At 44.0% G+C, this 18,699-nt stretch overlaps 1 protein-coding gene and 1 long non-coding RNA gene across 2 annotated transcripts in view; both read left to right on the plus strand.

Moving 5' to 3' along the window:
* Window positions 1-363: 363 nt before the first annotated feature.
* LOC309350014 lies at window positions 364-4,118 on the plus strand. Its single transcript, XR_014160255.1, has 3 exons — window positions 364-667; window positions 2,752-2,934; window positions 3,102-4,118. It is a non-coding gene; the product is annotated as an uncharacterized lncRNA (long non-coding RNA).
* Window positions 4,119-14,198: 10,080 nt separating this feature from the next.
* The window catches only part of STX18 (syntaxin 18), a 52,135-nt gene continuing 47,634 nt past the window's right edge, over window positions 14,199-18,699 (plus strand). Inside the window, exon 1 of the mRNA XM_081876434.1 lies at window positions 14,199-14,413. Within this exon, the coding sequence (XP_081732560.1) occupies window positions 14,219-14,413 (195 nt within the window). The 5' untranslated portion in view covers window positions 14,199-14,218. The remainder of the gene's footprint in view (window positions 14,414-18,699) is intronic.

Consider the following 18,699-nt stretch of genomic DNA (forward strand, 5'->3'; position numbering starts at 1 on the left):
TCCTTATTATCCACACCCAGGAATTCTTTGGGTCTCATTAATACGAAAGACAGCCTTCTTTAGCCCCTGTCTTTTAAAACTGTCAGATAATTACACAGTTGGCTTTAGAGTTTAACTTGTCAAAGGAGTTTTCATTACTTTGTTCCTTTTGGGCAACCTGCCCTATTGTGTTCCTGGAACACTAAACAGAACCTATATTAACTGTCAGTTAATTATACACCATTTTTTCCTTCAGCTTTTACCAGTCAAAGGGGCAGGTAGGCTGCAATCCTATCATCTCAATCACTGTCTTTTGCCACAAAAGAATCAATAAAGATGAGTCACATAGTGTCACCTAGCGTCTGATACTCAAAGCCACCCATTCCTAATTGCCTTTAGAGATGAATGATAATGAAAACTTTGAAGTGATAATCAGTCTAATGAGTGGTCTTGCTGAGAGGGCAGATCATGTGTCAGTAGAGTTTGCAGATGCTTAAAGGCAAACAAAGCCCACTTTCCTTTTAGAGCTGAGAAGACCCTGACGAGTCTGGTACCCAGAGGCCTGCACAATGACAGAGACTGGCTCTCAGCGGGATGCTGAAGCCTGCGGATCACAACTGACTCCATCCATCTTGCTCTTTGCCTTTTAATCAACCCAGTCAGAGTGAACTCTCTTGGATCTTGTAGCGTAAGTCTATAGTCGTGGCTTAACACGGGTTGTTTGGATCAGAACGAGAAGCATGGCAACACATTCCTTCTCTCTGGAAAATGTTTGATTTAAGCAGTGGCGGAAACTTCATGGGCAACGTTTGGGAAGCCTAGCTAACAGTTGTGGCCTTAAATGCAGGAGAGCAGGGCAGCTACGTGACAATAGAGAGACAATAAAAGGTCGTTCAAACAGCAGTGAAAACCAACATCAGCACAAAAAACAAAGGCGGTGTTTGGTTTGCTAATAAGAGGCTGAGGGGCTTTGTGTCACAATGCCTGAAATGTGTCTTCATTGCCGTGGGTCATATATTTCTTTTTCATTTTCTTCTGTTTATGAATGGAAAGATAGGAAGTTTGAGAAGGCTGCTTCTAAAAGTTTGAAGTAAGACTATAAAAAGAACAATGAAAATATTTGGAAGTGTTGAAAACAGATTGCAAGTTCCTTTACCTTGGGATGCTCTTTAGTAAGAGAGGAAACTAGTTCAATTTCTGTCTTAGTTGCCAAAACATATTGGGATAGTCTTGGACTTTAAGTCAACAATTCATCATGAACTAAAGTAATAAGAAGTTTTAAAAGCAACTCTATTCAAAGAAAAGTCCTACTGAGTTTAATGGGATTCGCTTCCCATGATTTCAGACTAACACTTACACAGGCTCACTGCTTTGAGGCACTTTTTTGTCCAGTTCCATGTGGAACCCATTCTTGGTAATGGCTTCCCCATTTATGTATTAGGAAAAGGAATGTCACATATATTATTTCGTATGGTTTTCTGCTCAGCCTTCAAACTGACTGACAGTGTAAACACCCCTGAATTTCTTTAGCTGCAGTGATGAAACCAGTGGTGTCATCGCCAGAGGCTTTCTGGAGAAAGTCCATTTGAGCCATAATATCAATGTTTGGCTGATGGGATTAATCAGTTCATGTTAACACAGTGATTATCATAAAGTAAAGGGGGAACATTTCAAAAGAATAATCCAGTCTGAGAAAGTGAAGCAAAATCATTTGTGCTTCCAGAGAGGTCATGGTTGAATTATCACAAAACTCTCTTTATTCAAAGCAGATGCTTATTATGATAAATTTAGTGTGAAAAGTGAAGCAAAATGCATATAAAAGACATTGTCTCCTCGATTATGTAATAAGAAACCACCTCATTATATATCCACCAAAGATGATTGTATTTTCCTAGGGGCTGTATAACTACAGCCTGCCAAAAGCCTCTCACAGTCCTCTTCCAATATTTTACATGAAATAGCATACTTCTGAGAATAAAGCCAAATGACCAGTAACAGAAGAATCTAAAATAAACATCATTTTAAAGACGCAAAAGGCATTTCTTACTGTCTCCATCATGTATATTCTTCCTAATAAGAAACGTTATTGTTAATATACATTCATGAAGACATGTTCGTTTTGCTTTCTGTTCTTGAGACTATAAAGCACATAGCAGCCAGCCGAGAGCATTTCCTTGTGCATTTATAAAACGCCTGCAATCCTATCAATGCGATGCATTTTAGAAGCGCTATTAATGCAGCCCCCCTTAGCTTCTTCTGCAGGCCAGAACTGAACCTTCTGAAAGGCTCCTGGCTGCCACCAAAAACAGCAGCCTTATTGTGCAGCAATACAAAACATATGACATGGTGCTGTTGCGCTGAGAATCTCTCCCCACCCCCAAAAGAGGCAGCCAATGAAGAGGAGTGCCCTGCCCGAAAAGCGCATCAGATGTTTCATATTATGTATGGGAGAAAGGAGAATCTGCAGTGATCTTTGCAGTGGCAGTACCACGTCCTAAGCCCTAGTTCCAACCTTCAGCTGCACAACTATTTGTAAAAAGAAGTTTTACAGCCATTTTACTTTCCTTTGAGAAATAGTTCAGTAAATACCTGCCATTACCAGGAGGCTCAGCTTCTTGGGCTCTCCTGCAGGTTTGCAAAAGAGTGCCTGCTTGGTTTTGGGTTGGGGTTTTTTTTGGTTTTAATGTTTACTTGCTTTTTGTTTTAGCGCCCTCCAGTGTCCCCGCAGGTGTACTGATGATTTCTTTTCTGCTTTGTTCAATTAATTTGAAGATCAGCAGTAGAGAGCATCACACACACACACACACACACACACACACTTCTGTATGACTTGCAAACTTTTGTAAGAATCCTGGAAAGAAAGTGAAGGCCGGATCCGCCAGAAAGTTCTGTTGCACAGGGAAAGAGCACAGGAGGAAGGCGAAGATGCGGGAGCCGGGAGGGTCCACTTCTCAGGTAAGCAATGTGGAAATTTGTCAGAAGAAAGTTGCGGCAGGGGTGGCATGGTGGCGGAGATTTCTCTGGTGCTGTGATAATCCCCTGAATAATTTTATATGGGGTTTAATTTTCTGATATTAAAAAAGAAAAACGCAGAAGGTTGATTTTCTTCCCCACCATTGCAGGAAATTTGCACCCTCAAGAAGCTGAGATTTTCACAGGCTGCTAAGAACTTTTTGGTTCATTGGATGTTTATGCGTAGGATTTCTTCTCAAATGTTGCTGATATAAAGAAGCCCAGGCTGTGATAAACTGATGGCTGAAGAGGACTTGAAGTTCCTGAGAAGGCAAAGGTGGCCATCATTTTAACAGTTGTACTTATTTTTGAGTGTATTGATTTAACTCCTGCATAAAATATGGTATAAGCAAAGAACAGAAGGGGAAAGATTTGAATATTTACTGTGTAATTGTATCATACTAACTAAGGATATGTATGCAATATTTTATTTGTATGGGACAAACAGGAATAAAGCTTACTTCCATCCCCTAATCTTGTAGCACCTGAAGGCAAACAAATTTATTATAGCATAAGCTTTTGTGGAATACTAAGGTAGATTTCTCTGGATGCACATAGCGAGTGGACATGCTTTAAAATGTGCTGTAAGATACAGCGTTGTGGCCATATGAGTAACCTACATATGAATTTTAGGATCCTGTTGCTTCAGTACAAATAGGGAGAAACTGGTCCTTGTGACAGCTTGAACAGAAATAGATGAACTCATGGCAGTTACATCCTATGGTTAAGCATTTGAGTTAACAGGAGTAAAACTCATTCCTGATCCAGCCTTTGTGATCAACAACTTCTCTCAGTTTGCATTGCATCAAAAGGATTCTAAAATTCAGATATTATCTGTTAGCAACGTCTCCACAGTAAGTATGGGAAGCTGGTGAGTTTATTTATTCTGAACAAAAAATTGAGATATAAGCAAATATTATTCCTGTTTTTAACACAGATCATAGGTTTGAGAGACTGCTTCTATTTTAGAATAAATGTTTCTGTGATAATTCTACCCCTGCTAATAGTCTTCCTTTTTAGTTGCAACACCAGACATTAGAGCAAATGTAATATCAGCTAGGGGAGACTAAGACTGCATTGATTGATATGTAAAACTCAAATTAAAATTTTGATTATTTTATCCAGAAAAGCCAACACTTGTAAATGTGTACCACCACTGCCCTCATCACCACCATCATCCCACCACGATTTATCACAGATTTTGCTGGTGTCTACAGTGATCAAAAGGATTGCAAAACATGTATGAGGAGAGATAGCAGCGGGATAAAAAAAAGTATTGTTTCTCAATTCTCTTCATACTTAGAGCAGACAGATGGCTCCCTCCCTCCCGGCCCACATTTCACTTTGGAAGTCTTCTGTGGCTTGACTGCACCTGGTATTCTAGGCAACCAGTCTTCTCAATAATCAGATACATTTCATAATAAATTTTGTAATCTGCTTATGCAGTTTTCTCTTGCTAAAACTTTCCATTATTCATTGTGGTGTTTACCACTTCAGACAATCCATGCTCTGGTATGACAATACTCATTAAACCCCTCGTGCTAATGACATAAAAACGTGGTTCCTGGTATCACTGTATCCATCTATTTTCAGTTGGAAGGATATTTGAAACTGGACAATTGGACGGTATCGTCTTCTGCATTTTAAAATAAGTAAGGACAAGGAAAAGGGTTTTTCTTGATATAAGCATTTCCGTGCAGCCAAATGCACACTGGAATGTGCACGGAAGTACAATTTCCACCGAAAGCCCTTCCTTGAGTTCTTAAAGTGCAGAACAGTTTCAAATGTGAATGATTTTTCCAGATTAAATTACAGGTAACAGCAGGATATCTTTTGGGGGAAAGTAAAACAGCATTATTATTATTTTTTTAAAAAACCATGCAATCTTATGATAATAATGGAAAGACTCCCTTATGGTAATACTTGTTAATACTTTTAATACGTTTCTTTATATGCTTGCATATGATTAGTTTCATGAATATGTGACAGAAACGGAAAGCTATAGTCTGAGGAAATTGAGTGTTTAAAGCAAACTTTAGGAATTCTGGAAATCTGAGGTAGAAGAATACGAAAGCAAATGCCTTGAAACTACTCCATGACAGGACAAAGTAAACGGAAGTGTTAAATCTGGAGAGGGGCTGGAAAGAGGTGGGGAACCGAGGAGAAAGGAAATGTACAGCACAACTGTGTGCATGTTTACTTGGAAATAAGTCCCCCTCTTCAACAGGACTTACTCCCAGAAAAGCATGATAGGAGTGAGCTAGACCCGTTTTTAGAGCTGCAATCCTAAACTAGGTCTGCATACATTACGATTTACCAAGCCAAATACAGCCCGCTAGTTGTGCATTGTGCCTGACAACTGTTTCTGCAATCCCAGGCAACTCTCGTCAGGCCATCACACATAGTTTGCGAGCCATGTTTAACTTGGTGGGTCACACGTTTGCAGGCTTGATATAGTGCTGAAAATCTACAAGAAAAAGAATATGAAAGTTTTTTTAAAAGATTTAAAAAACCAAAAAAAAGCAAAGTACATATCTGTGCTGCATTAATTGTAAGGGGAAGTAGCTCAAACATTATGTTTTTATTTATTCAAACTGGTAAGAATAAATTCAAAAGGCTGAGTTTTATCCCCTAATCAAAATGCATTTTTGCAGTTATCCTCCACCCACATGAAGTTATCTCCTGCTGAATACAGTTTTGCCTCCCTTTTGATCTCTCCCTCCTGTTCGTTTCATCACCACTAGTACTTATAATTGACCTGTGCACAATTTAACACTCTTGCCTGTATCTCTGCTGCCACATTTGATTTTTTAATGTTGCTTTTGACCTATTATTAAGTTTGCCTCTTACTTCTATCACAGTCATCACTGCAAAAGGCCACGTGTTAATAATTAAAGTTGGGGGACAAGGCAAAACAAAAAAATTACATGAAATGTACAAATAAAGTCATTTGGCTCTTTAGGAGAGAATGTGCTGTATGTAGGCTTGGCATACGTCAGGAAAATTCCTGACATATCTGTTATCGGGTGTAAAAATGGCATCAAGGAATTTTGCCGAATTGGCAAAATGTCAGGGAAAACCCATATGTATGGCAACGTGATGGAAAAGCAGTGGAAACAGCTCAAAAAGCTTAAAATCAAAAAGCTTAGGTTTCACCCCAAAAAAGCTTAACAATTTTGGTGGGTATCAAGAATTTTACTTTTTGAAATATGGCAACCCTAGGTGTATGTTTTGGTAACACCCCCACTGTTTTGCTAGCAAGTTCAATCTCTGTATTGGGGAAAGAAGACTGATTTTTTAAAAATGCATCCCTCCGCCCAATCTTGGTCGTTCTAGTGAGGTTGCCAAAATTTAGAGTAGCTGTAATTACATTTTCTATTGATGTTTAACTTACTTTTACTCTTGGAAACTGACATCCTTAGTTGATTTTTATTCAGACAAAGTTTTCCCTGAAGGAATATGGAGAACATACACATAAAAGAGTTTGGCCTTTGAACACTTTTTCGTTTTCCACATTAAAAGTTAAAAATATAAAACGTCCATGATCACTGAAAGCAGTAGAGGCGGCAGTATACATTGGCCACTGTTGACTGAACAAAGCCAACCCAAACTTCACCTTCTAATGCAATTAGAAGACTATGATTGCTATATTGCTAAAGCTAAGTATATCGCCATCTATTCCCTCCTGCCTGCCCAGGGGCGACGCAGCCCATTTTGTCACTGTAGTTGGAATTCCAAAGCCCCTTGCCCCCCACACCAAAGCCTTCCTTACCTGGTTTGTGCAGCAGTGCCTGCAAAGTGGTGGTGCCTGCAAGTTCCAGCAAGATCTCATGTAGTGTATGAGATCTCACAAGATTTTGGTGAAATGTCGGTGGACGCCACTGCTGCTGTTTCTCTGCCAGTGCTAGAGGAGGCAGAGCCCCCAAATCTTTGTGTTCCTCTGCCTGAAGCTGCTGCCTGAGTCTGCCTCATGGGCAGCCTGACCCTATGGCTGCCCCATGTGGGCTGCCCAAAAGAAACTTTAAACATTAAGAACTGCATCATGCCTAGCTCTGGAATAATGATGCCAAAATGCATTGCTCTGCTTTCCTTTGAACCACATAGCAACGGGGGGGGGGGGTTGTCTAGGCAGCCCAGGACCTCCACGCACACTGCCTAGGCTTCTGCTCCTAATACAGCAAAAACAATGGGGGAGACAGCAGTTAGGTCTCTGCAGCCACAGAAGGCGCTGTGATTCTCCAGTCCTCCCAGAGGGGCACTCCATTGCCTCTTGAGACAGATGGATGCCACCAACCACCAACAAAATTCCCTGCACTTCACCTGAGGGTCCCAGGGCATGAAGTCTTCTCCCCGCCACGCGGCGTCTTTCTGAGAAATCACATTAATTTCTTCTTAAGCAATGTATTTAAAACAAGATGTTGTTATTCTTGGGTGTGTGAGTTGGCATGTATAGGTTTGGGCAGTGGGCTGGATAATGATAAAGCAAAATAATTAGTGCCAGTTCTATTCGTTTCGGACACCCTCAAGGGATGAGGCAACTGCTTTGGCTCGGCTGCCAATGGGCTCCTCCTCTCTCTGAATGATCTTTCAGCAGCAGCTCTTCCCCCAGGCTGCAGCGGAAGGAGATGCCCCAGAGCTGCTAACTCAATTGGCTGCTGTCCTTTAACTATCATCTTTTAGCTGCCATTCCACCTGGATGCAGACAGGAACTGGGAGTCAGCACTCACTCCATCAGCTTTGGTTCAGCTTCCATGTGGCCCCTGACCGTTAGGTCCCGTCGTGGACGACTCTGGGGTTGCGGTGCTCATCTCGCTTAACTAGCCAAGGGAGCCGGCGTACAGCTTCCGGGTTGTGTGGCCAGCAGGACTAAGCCGCTTCTGGCAAACCAGAGCAGCGGATGGAAATGCCATTTCCCTTCCCGCTGGAGCGGTACCTATTTATCTACCTGCACTTGGACGTGCTTTCGAACTGCTAGGTTGGCAGGAGCAGGGACAGAGCAACAGGAGCTCACCCCGTCGTGGGGATTTGAACCGTTGACCTTCTGATCGGCAAGCCCTAGGCTCTGTGGTTTAACCCACAGCGCCACCAACGTTATTATGTTATTACGCATCTTTAAAAACCACTTCGTAACTTTTATTGGTGTCTGGATCTCCTTGTTTTTCTCTTCCCTCCCCTTCTCCTTTCCCTTTTGTGCCACACCTTTTAGATTGTGTGGAAGGAATGTGTTTCTGATCAGCGTTCAGTGCGACTCTTTTAGGTAAAGGTACCCCTGCCCGTACGGGCCAGTCTTGACAGACTCTAGGGTTGTGCGCTCATCTCACTCTAGAGGCCGGGAGCCAGCGCTGTCCGCAGACACTTCCGGGTCACGTGGCCAGAGTGACGAAGCTTCTCCGGCGAACCGACACCAGAGCAGCATACGAAAACGCCGTTTACCTTCCCGCTATAAAGTGGTACCTATTTATCTACTTCCACTTAGGGGTGCTTTCAAACTGCTAGGTGGGCAGGAGCTGGGACCGAACGACAGGAGCTCACCCCGCCGCGGGGATTCGAACCGCCGACCATGCGATCGGCAAGCCCTAGGCGCTGAGATTTTACCCACAGCGCCATCCGCGTCCCTCGCAACTCTTTTAGCACTTGGTAAATTTTAGGAACTTTATAGATTACAGTGGTACCTCGGGTTACATACGCTTCAGGTTACATACACTTCAGGTTATAGACTCTGCTGTCCCAGAAATAGTACCTCGGGTTAAGAACTTTGCTTCAGGATGAGAACAGAAATTGTGCTTTGGCGGCACGGCGGCAGCAGGAGGCCCCATTAGCTTAAGTGGTGCTTCAGGTTAAGAACATTTTCAGGTTAAGAACGGACCTCCGGAACGAATTAAGTACTTAACCTGAGGTACCACTGTAATCATTATCGTCATATGCATGTTCTATTTACCACATAAAAACAAGGGGCACAGCCTTCTGCAAGGATCTTTTGTGCAAACCTCCTTGGTATAAAGAGGGGTTCTCAAAAACTCCTCTGAAACTTCCTAGAGCTCTTGTGCAGTTCACATTTGTTCCAGTGAGGAGATGGCGGATCATGTCCCCGATACTGACTACTAAGGTAACAGAATATCTTCTTTCCTGCATGCTCTGCACATATTTTCAGGGAGCTTGATTAGCACAAAGTTTGCCAATTTCCCCCAAATTTAAGTGGGATTTCTTTTTCACTTTCATAAAGTTGCTGAGTTTATTTTGAATGGGGGCCAATGAATGTGTCTGATACTGCTTAGTCAAACAACCCAACAATTTCCAAATATGGCTTCTTTTGTTGACATGCCTTGATTACGAGTAAGTGGTATAAGCAAACTGCCTCAAAAAGAAGTTTTCAGCATTAGAATTCAACACATGTGAGCTGTTGTTCTTCCCATGCCAGGAAAGTATGGAACAAATAAAATATACTGAATATAACTTTATTACAGAATCAAGCCAAATTGTGCCTGTCCCAGCAAGAATTTACAAAAGCAAAGCAGCTTCAGCTGGTCTGAGTCATGACTTTCGTGCATCTGGGGTTGTCACTACAATATTGTAGCATGTTTCTCTGGGGATACTTCTACCTGCAGTGCTTTGAGGGAAAGAATGTAGTTCATTGTGTGTATATGCGTGTTGTAGAAATATAGACCAAACTAAAAATCTCGAATTTCAAGGGGAGGCTTTTTTTATAGCCATTATAAAAGAAGCCATAGTATATACTCCTAGAGTCTCTCTTCTCAAAACTAAGCTTTAAACCTTCACATCAAGGTACCTGTGGAAGTGCAAATCACATCTAAATGCAGTTACTGTACACAGGAAACCAAGATCAAGTTCAAACGCATCTGGGCACAAGTTTGAAAAAGCACTTTTTAAAGCAGTTACAGTCTTCAAAGCTATCTCTCTCTCTCTTTGGGAGGAGGGGATCTGAAAGTATTATGTACCTAATAAGGTGGACCAGTTCAGTCATCTCCTCTAAGCTTTTAAAAAAAATATCTATAGAGAAGCCTTTCTTCCTTTGGGCCAGAAATCAAGACAGGATTTTGCCACTGTATTGTCTATCATTATAATCTAAAAGTGCTGGTACTGCTGTAGTATTCTGGCTACAAACTTTTAAAACTACATATATTTTCAGGAAATTAATGTGTACAGTATGATCTTCCATGATACCTGAGTACAAGTTGTCTACTTGGATGAATATTAAAATTTTCCAAAATCCTGAAAGCATTGTTCCTGACTTCATTTTGCAATAAACATGTGGTAATGGCCGTTTTCATTATGGCTAAACATGAATGCAAAAGTGTGCAGGTATTCACAGCTTTGCTTCTCTTCCAGTCCTACTGCTTTCAGCTACATCAAGATTTTGATCAATCTTGTGTCAAAACCTGGAGTTGTACTTTCTCTCTCTTGTCTCTCTCTGTGAGTGGTAAGCTAAGGATGAACCTTGACTACAGCTCATGACTTGTCTGGAGCAAAACAATGAGCCTGACTACAGCCGTAGGCAAAAGGTAAAGGACCCATGGATAGTTAAGTCCAGTCAAAGGTGACTATGGGGTTGGGGCGCTCATCTTGCTTTCAGGCCGAGGGAGCCAGTGTTTGTCCACAGACAGCTTTCCAGGTCATGTGGCCAGCAGGACTAAACTGCTTCTGGCGCAACTGGACACCATGACGGAAACCAGAGTGCACGGAAACGCCACAGCAGTACCAATTTATCTACTTGCACTGGCATGCTTTCAAACTGCTAGGTTGGCAGGAGCAGGGACAGAGCGATGGGAGCTCACCCTGTCATGGGGATTCGTATTATGTACAGACATAACACTAAGCGAAAGGAATCACCATGAGACCTGCATGTACAGGGCGGTATACAAATTTAATAAATAATAAAATGAAACAAGGATTGAAAGGTATCCAATGTAACACCAATTTAAAAAAAGGGATCCTGGGAATTACAGGCTGATTAGCCTCATCTGTCCCAGGAAAACTTGTGGAAAGTATCATTGAAGTTTCAATAATTAGTAAAATACTGCTTAACTTAAAAAGTTTTGTAGCACTTTAAAACTGAGGGGAAACAGTAAAACTCTGAAGTAAAGCTTACTTAAATATGGTATAAAGTTGTACTTCAAAATGTTGTACAGGCAACTCCCCATTTTATGTTGGGGTTGTGTTCTGGGCCCCCATGCACATAAGTGAAATCACGCGGGGGAGCACCCTCTAAACACCCTCTCTGCCACTCTCTCTTCAATCTATACCAAAAATAGTATATCCAAAAATATTCACAACTAGAACTGAAGTTGGAAGACATGTGGGAAAGCGGTTGTTGCTGCTGTTGCTGCACTACCTACACATCAGCTGTTAGGCAGGGAGGTTGAGCGGCATAAACAATGCCCTGCTGTGCCTCTGGTCACTTTGGGTCTTCCTCCGCCCTCACTGACGGGTCTCTTCCAGGTCAGGTCTCCTCGCAAGTTCCAAGGACTCTCCAGCCATATTTGGATATGAATTATTATTTCCCCGTGCCATGCGTGTATGTGGTTGTGCATGAGTAGAACATAATGGAGGGGATGTCTGCATTATAAAATCCATTTGGTTTGTGAATAGTTAACTTAATGAAGGAAAAAGGTGGGCAAGGTCACCTCCACAACTGAGACCTAAGGAATATAAGGTAATCTACAGCTGGCAACCTGCCAAGGAACAGCTAAGCTGATACCATTACTAAGGTGGTGACTAGGTCCCTTGAGAAATGTTCCATTATGTAGTTGACACTGGAGACCACTGCTTTTATAAGACACAGTATAATAATAAAAAAGGTTAAATTGCAATGTGGACTCTTGTTGACATTCCACTGGCACTCAGTGGGCCTCAGTTAAAACTCAGTGAGCTGTCAGAGAGTAACCTTTGGTGAGAGGGATGTGCCTGAAGTGTATCAAAAGGCAGACACAGCCCTGTAGGAGTAAGCCTGGAGTTGGGAGAAGAAGCTGAGATCTGAGCAGCAGCAGCAGCAAGCAGTAACTGTCCAAGGATGGAGAGGTCAGGGTGAACGTGAAACCCAGCTTGTAAAAAGAGCGGAAGCCAGATTGTCAGTGGTTCACAAGAAGCAGCGAGTTTCTGACCAAATGAAAACTTTAGGTTAAGTCCTATATAAAAATCTATGTGTTAACTAGGGAGAAGATACAGTGGTACCTCGGGTTAAGAACTTAATTCGTTCCAGAGGTCCATTCTTAACCTGAAACTGTTCTTAACCTGAAGCACCACTTTAGCTAATGGGGCGTCCTGCTGCCGGAGCGCGATTTCTATTCTCATCCTGAAGCAAAGTTCTTAACCCGAGGTACTATTTCTGGGTTAGCGGAGTCTGTAACCTGAAGCATCTGTAACCCAAGGTACCACTGTAATGGCAATTGCCTTAGACCAGGGAAAAGACATGGTTATTTTAAAGAGGTAACATTGTAAAGCAAACATCAAAGTTTCATTTAACATCTAGCCTTTCAAATACATCCTATTATCAGATAATAATAATAATAATAATAATAATAATAATAATAATAATAGTAGTAGTAGTAGTTTGGCTTTTCAGTTTTAAGCCTCCTGGTCTGTTTGTCCCATAGTCTAATAAGGGAGTATTTAGAACTAATTGGAGGCAGTGGAGATTTGTGGATGATGGGCGGTATACAAATTTAATTAATAATAATAATAATAATAATAATAATAATAATAATGAAGCAGGTGCTACTTTTGGCTCGAGAGCTTGTTACTCAGCTCCGTTCTGTCCTGCTGTAAGTTATCATAGAACTGCAAAGTTGGAAGGTCCAACCCCATTACAATGCAGGGGGAAGATGCAGCTGTCCCTTATGGGGGTCGAACCTTCAACCACCTGTCCAATAATAATAATAATAATAATAATAATAATAATAATAATAATTTTTTATTTATACCCCGCCCTCCCCAGCCAAGGCCGGGCTCAGAGCGGCTTACAAGCAATAATAAAAACAAGATGAATGATTACAACTTAAAAACAAAAAATACAACATTAAAATAATGGAACATTAAAATATTAAAATGTAGCCTCATCGCAGGAGGAGAAGGAAAAGAAAAAAGAAAGAGAGGGAGGGAGGGAGGGAATCAAATTGGCTCCAAGCCAAAGGCCAGGCGGAACAACTCTGTCTTACAGGCCCTGCGGAAAGAAATCAGATCCTGCAGGGCCCTGGTCTCATGAGGCAGAGCGTTCCACCTGGCTGGGGCCAGAGTTGAAAAGGCCCTGGCTCTGGTTGAAGTCAATCTAACTTCCTATCAGGTGCCCTAGGGCAACCATCACTGAACCCAGGGCCAGATTTAGATCTGATGAGGCCCTAAGCTACTGAAGGTAATGGGGTCCTTTCTATTTCCAGCTGTTCTTTGTCAACAACAAATTGTCAGTTTTTTTGTGTTGAATATATGCTATTCATAGGAGCCTACACAGCACAAAACACGGTTGGTGTATGTAGGTTTTGTTTTTTATCTTATATTTTGGAAATGTACATCCAGGGTTTTTTTTCTTAAATTTTTTGGGGGGCCCCCATTTGGGGCCCTAAACTATAGCTTGTTTAGATTATAAATTAATCCGGCACTGACTGAACCCCACGCTTTCCCCCTCAGGTTACAGACTCTGCTATCCCAGAAATAGTACCTCGGGTTAAGAACTTTGCTTCAGGATGGGAACAGAAATCACGCGGCGGCAGCGGGAGGTGCTTCAGGTTAAGAACGGACCCCCGGAACGAATTAAGTACTCAACCCGAGGTACCACTGTACACATATATATGGACACCCCATATATGTATGGATACACTGCCCCTGCCTGGGGAGGCTCTGAACGCAGATTCAGCCTTCTTACACCAAGGGGAGGGCAAAGGGGGCAGCGGCGCCTTCTTCTCCATCCCGGGAATAATGAGGCGCAGAGGGAGGGAAATGAACGAGAGACTCCGAGGAGCGCTTCCCCATTTCTGCGGGCCGCTCCTCCAAAGCGAATGGGGGATCCCCCCCCCAGTCCCTCCGACGAGGGGGGGGGCTGTTTCGGAAGAAGGCTTCCTAGGCCGCCCTGAGGAGCCGGCCAACCGCCAACTCCCCGCCCCGCCAAGCGCGCCAAGCGGCGGGCGGAGGCGGAACCCTCGCGCGCAGTCCCGGCTGGCGAGGGGACGCCTTTGGGCGCGGGACGCCTTCCGCCTCGCCGCCCGCCCGCCCGCCCGCCATGGCGGTGGACATCACGCTGCTCTTCAAGGCCAGCGTGAAGACGGTGAAGACCCGCAACAAGGCCCTGGGGGTCCCGCTGGGCGGCGGCGGCGGCGGCAGCGGCAGCGAGGGGCCCCGCGACGAGGCCCAGGCCCTGCTCAAGCGCGGCGGGCAGCGCGCCAAAGGCGACTTCTCCAGCCGCGCCCGCGAAGTGGTGAGGGGGGCTGGCAGGGGGGCGGGCGGGCGCCAGGACGGCGCCAGTCGAGTCCAGAAAAGAGCCTCTGGCCGCGACTCCAGGGGCAGCAGCTCAGCTGGGGCTTCTTACTATCTTGAGGCTGCGTTTGGCTGTGCGGAAGTGAAGAAGCGGCACTCTGCACATGCTCGAAGTGCTCCTTTCTTCGCAGGTCGCCAGAGAGGGGGGTCGGAGTTCTGCCTGGGTAGGATCTGGTGTGTTGAAAGAAAAGAAAGAGGGGTGGGAAGCAGCGGCGTAGCGGGGGTTGTCAGCACCCGGGGCAAGGCAAGTAATTTGCGCCCCCTAACCCCTAACCTGCCGCCACTGCCAGCTTCTTCTTGCTGCCGCCTGGGCTGGGGTATTTACGGTAAGGTAGCCACGGCGGCGGCGGTGGGTCCGTGTCAGGTGATCTGAGGCGAGTTGCCACTGGCGCTGCCGCCCAAACGACGCCACTTGCCCAGAGGAGGAGGAGGGCAGAGAGGCGAGGACCCATGCCCAGCCGCTGCAGCAGCAGCGGCGGTGCTGTGAGGAGGGGCTGCCTGGCGCGCCCTCCGCGGCCCTGACACGCGGGGAGCCGCTACCTGCCGGACGCCTTCAGCCCGGACGCACGCACAGCTCGTCGGTTCCGCGAGACATGGGGCTCTGCTACAGCCTGCGCCCGAGGCTCTTCGGCGACTCCGGAGGCGGCGAGCGCGCCCCCCCCAGATGTTGCGCCCGGTGCGGCCAGCCCCCCTGCACCCCCCACGCTACGCCACTGGTGGGAAGTACTGCACGTTGGAGCATATTCTTTGCGGATCTGATCCTCTTGCATTCCCCACCTACCCAGCCAGTGGTGACAGTGTAAAGGAGGATGGGGTGTTAATTGTTTATTTTTATACCGCCTTTTTAGCCCAATGGCCCCCAGAGTGGTGAACAACATTAATCCATATTATTACAAAAAGGTACAATACTGTACATAAAAACACATCTATCAAGACAATATAAAATAGCGGCAAGGTTTTCAGTGCAATCCAATACATACATGTCTGCCCAGAAGTAAACCCCACTAAAATCAAAGGGATTTAAGTTCAGGTATGTGTTTATTATGGGATTGCAACCTAAAGCACCTTGCAGAATAGGAGTGGGCTTTTGGAGAGTGAAAAACTCATACCCTTTGTGGCAATTGTTTTTCTTCATTGCTGAAGAAAAAGGAAACTTTTCACCTGCAACGGACTAATGTGTTCACAAAATATGTAAACGTTGTACTGCAACATTATCATAATGGGCATCTTGTTCAATGGTTGAATTTAATATCAGTGATTTACATCACAGTCTTAAGCATTTCTACTTGGAAGTCCCTCTGAGTCTATTGGGACCAACTGTAGAATAACTGTAGAGCAGGAGTGGCCAACTCCCAAGAGGCTGCAATCTACTCACAGGGTTAAAAACTGGCAGTGATCTACCCCATTTTTTGTGGTGCTGGACAAAAAAATTGAGCTTTTTTTAGGGGAGCCAAAGTTGTTGAGCTTCTTTGCAGGGAGCCAGTGATCTACCAGTGATCTACCACAGACGTCCAGTGATCTACCAGTAGATCACAATCTACCTGTTGGACATGCCTGCTGTAGAGTAACTGGATTACAGCAGAGCTCTCCAAACTGTGTGTCGCAACACATTAGTGTGTTGGCTGTTGTAGGTGTGCCGTGCGAATTCTCCCTGTGTTCCTCCCACGGCTAGAAAGGGGTTAGTTTAACCTCCGGTTTGCTAGTAAAACTGAATTACTGTGTCATGAAATGATGCATGTCTAAAAAGTGTGTCACCAACATGAAAAGTTTAGAAAGCTCTGGTGTAGACTGTTCTGCGTTCTGTTGGAGGCAGCAATGCTTCCGAATGCCCCAGTTGCTGGAAACCAGAGGGGAGAGTTGCTCTTGGGCTCATGTTCTTTTTGCAGATTCTCCACAGGGATATGGTGGGCCACTGTGAGAACAGGACGCTGGACTGGATGGGCCATGGGCCTGATCCAGAAGGTTCCTATCTTCTAATGCAGAGCTTTCCAAACTGTGAGTCATGACACATTAGTGTGCCGGCCGCTGTGTGTAGGTGTGTAGCATGAATGCTCCCCACACTCTTTCTGGGGATGGAAAGGGTTAGTTTAACCTCTGGTTTGCTCGTTTAGTCATTTAGTTGTGTCTGACTCTTCGTGAGCCCCTGGACCAGAACACGCCAGGCCCTCCTGTCTTCCACTGCCTCCCGCAGTTTGGTCATACTCATGTTTGTAGCTTTGAGAACACTGTCCAGACATCTCATCCTTTGTCATCCCCTTCTCCTTGTGCCCTCCATCTTTCCCAACACCAGGGTGTTTTCCAGGGGGTCTTCTCTTCTCATGAGGTGGCCAAAGTATTGTGTCTCGAAATGATGGATGACCAAAAAGTGTGTCACCAACTTGAAAAGCCTGGAAAGCTCTGGATTGCAGTCTTAAACTGCTCTAAATTTATCTAGATGGAGTCTGAACCAACATGCCAAAATGCAGGTGTCTTGGATAAGATCAGGCTCCATTATTGGAGCATGTGCATTTGCTTCCTTTTATCATGGCTATCCCTGATTCAGTGGCAGGTGTGGAACAGAGCTTGCTGTCCTTGAATACATATGTATTTCTTTCAGTCTTGCCAGTGACAAGCTTATTGGCTCCTTGCTGTCTAACTAGAGACTGTTTCCACTCCCTCTATCCATGGGTAGGCAAACGAAGGCTCGGGGGCTGGATGCGGCCCAATCGCCTTCTCAATCCGGCCCGCGGATGGTCCGGGAATCAGTGTGTTTTTACATGAGTAGAATGTCCACTTTTATTTAAAATACATCTCTGGGTTATTTGTGGGGCATAGGAATTCATTCATTATTATTTTTTCAAAATATAGTCCGGCCCCACACAAGGTCTAAGGAAAGTGGAGCGGCCCCCTGCTGAAAAAGTTTGCTGATCCCTGATACAGTCCCATAGCCTGTTTCTACTGATGCAGTAGTAATAGCAGCTTCTGTCCCAATGAAAGGGACATTATCCCCTTATCATGCGCTAGAGCAAAAGGGTCGGTACAAATGCAGTAGAATATACAACTAAACTGTAGTGCTTATTTTACTACTAATACTGTATATGAATTTCTAACGACATCTTGTTTTATTTTGCCTTTAGCTGTGAACCATTAGAGCTGGGGGGTTTTCATAGTAGCAACAGTGGGCAGCTATTAAAGTGTAGTCCTAATTAGTTCAGTTCATAAAAACCTTTTCTTCCACAGTCCTCACCAGCACTCCAATTTTGCTTAACTGTTAAGTGATGCATTTTAGTGTCAATATTTGCACTTCCTTTTCTTCTAATAGTTAATGCTAACCACCAATATCTGTTGCTACAAAGCCTCCTTGGAATGTGTACATGTACCTGAGCTTACATTTTATTCTTCACACAAACATCACATCACATCACATCTGTATATAAACCCTTGGAAGGCTGTTGATGTATGTAAGCCAGATAAATTATCTCTGAAAATAAGGGCACCTTGTTAGCCTAGTATCTAGAATGCTTTTTTGCAGGGGAGAGGAGATTGCAAGTAACTTGCTTACCTCTTTTCTGAGGAGCTATATGTTTGTATGCAGTTTAATCCTTGGCATCTCCAGTTGGATGAATCTTCTGTAGGAGTTGGGCTCTGGAAGACCCAAAACCTTGCAGAGTTGCAGCTAGCTGTAGTAGAAAGTACTAGGCTAGATGTACTAGGAAGTACTGGAACTGATTCATCTGTTCTGAGCTGTATGGTGATCTTGTAAAATAGTTGAAATGTACAGCCTTATGAAGTGATACCCAAGCACTAAACTACTGGACATTAGGTAGTTCTGATTAAAGTGGTCATTTGCTGCCAGAGTTGGTGTTGCAATAAAATAAAATAAAGTGAAGTGTTTACTGCAGCTATAAACTCAACTTGATTATGTAGACAGAGGATTCACTCAAATTTTTATTCTTCCTTTTTTTTGTTATATATGTGCCACTGCTTCTATTACCAGGCAGTAAAACTTGAAAATGTAAAACAAAGTTGAACAACATTTAAAGATCATCCTGTATTTCAGTGCTAGAGGGCTCTCAATTGTTGACTGACTACAATTGAGAAAATTAGTCAGGTTCCTACCAGAGTTACCATAGCATACTTTTACCTCCGTAGTTTCTCATGTGATGACATCAGATTGAAGAGTCCGTTTTCAATGTCAAAATGGAAACGGAAATTAAATCTGTTGTAGAGAAACTAAAATATTGTTAG

The sequence above is a fragment of the Podarcis erhardii genome (genome assembly GCF_964252035.2).
Source record: "Podarcis erhardii genome assembly, chromosome: 9".
Lineage (NCBI taxonomy): Eukaryota > Metazoa > Chordata > Lepidosauria > Squamata > Lacertidae > Podarcis > Podarcis erhardii.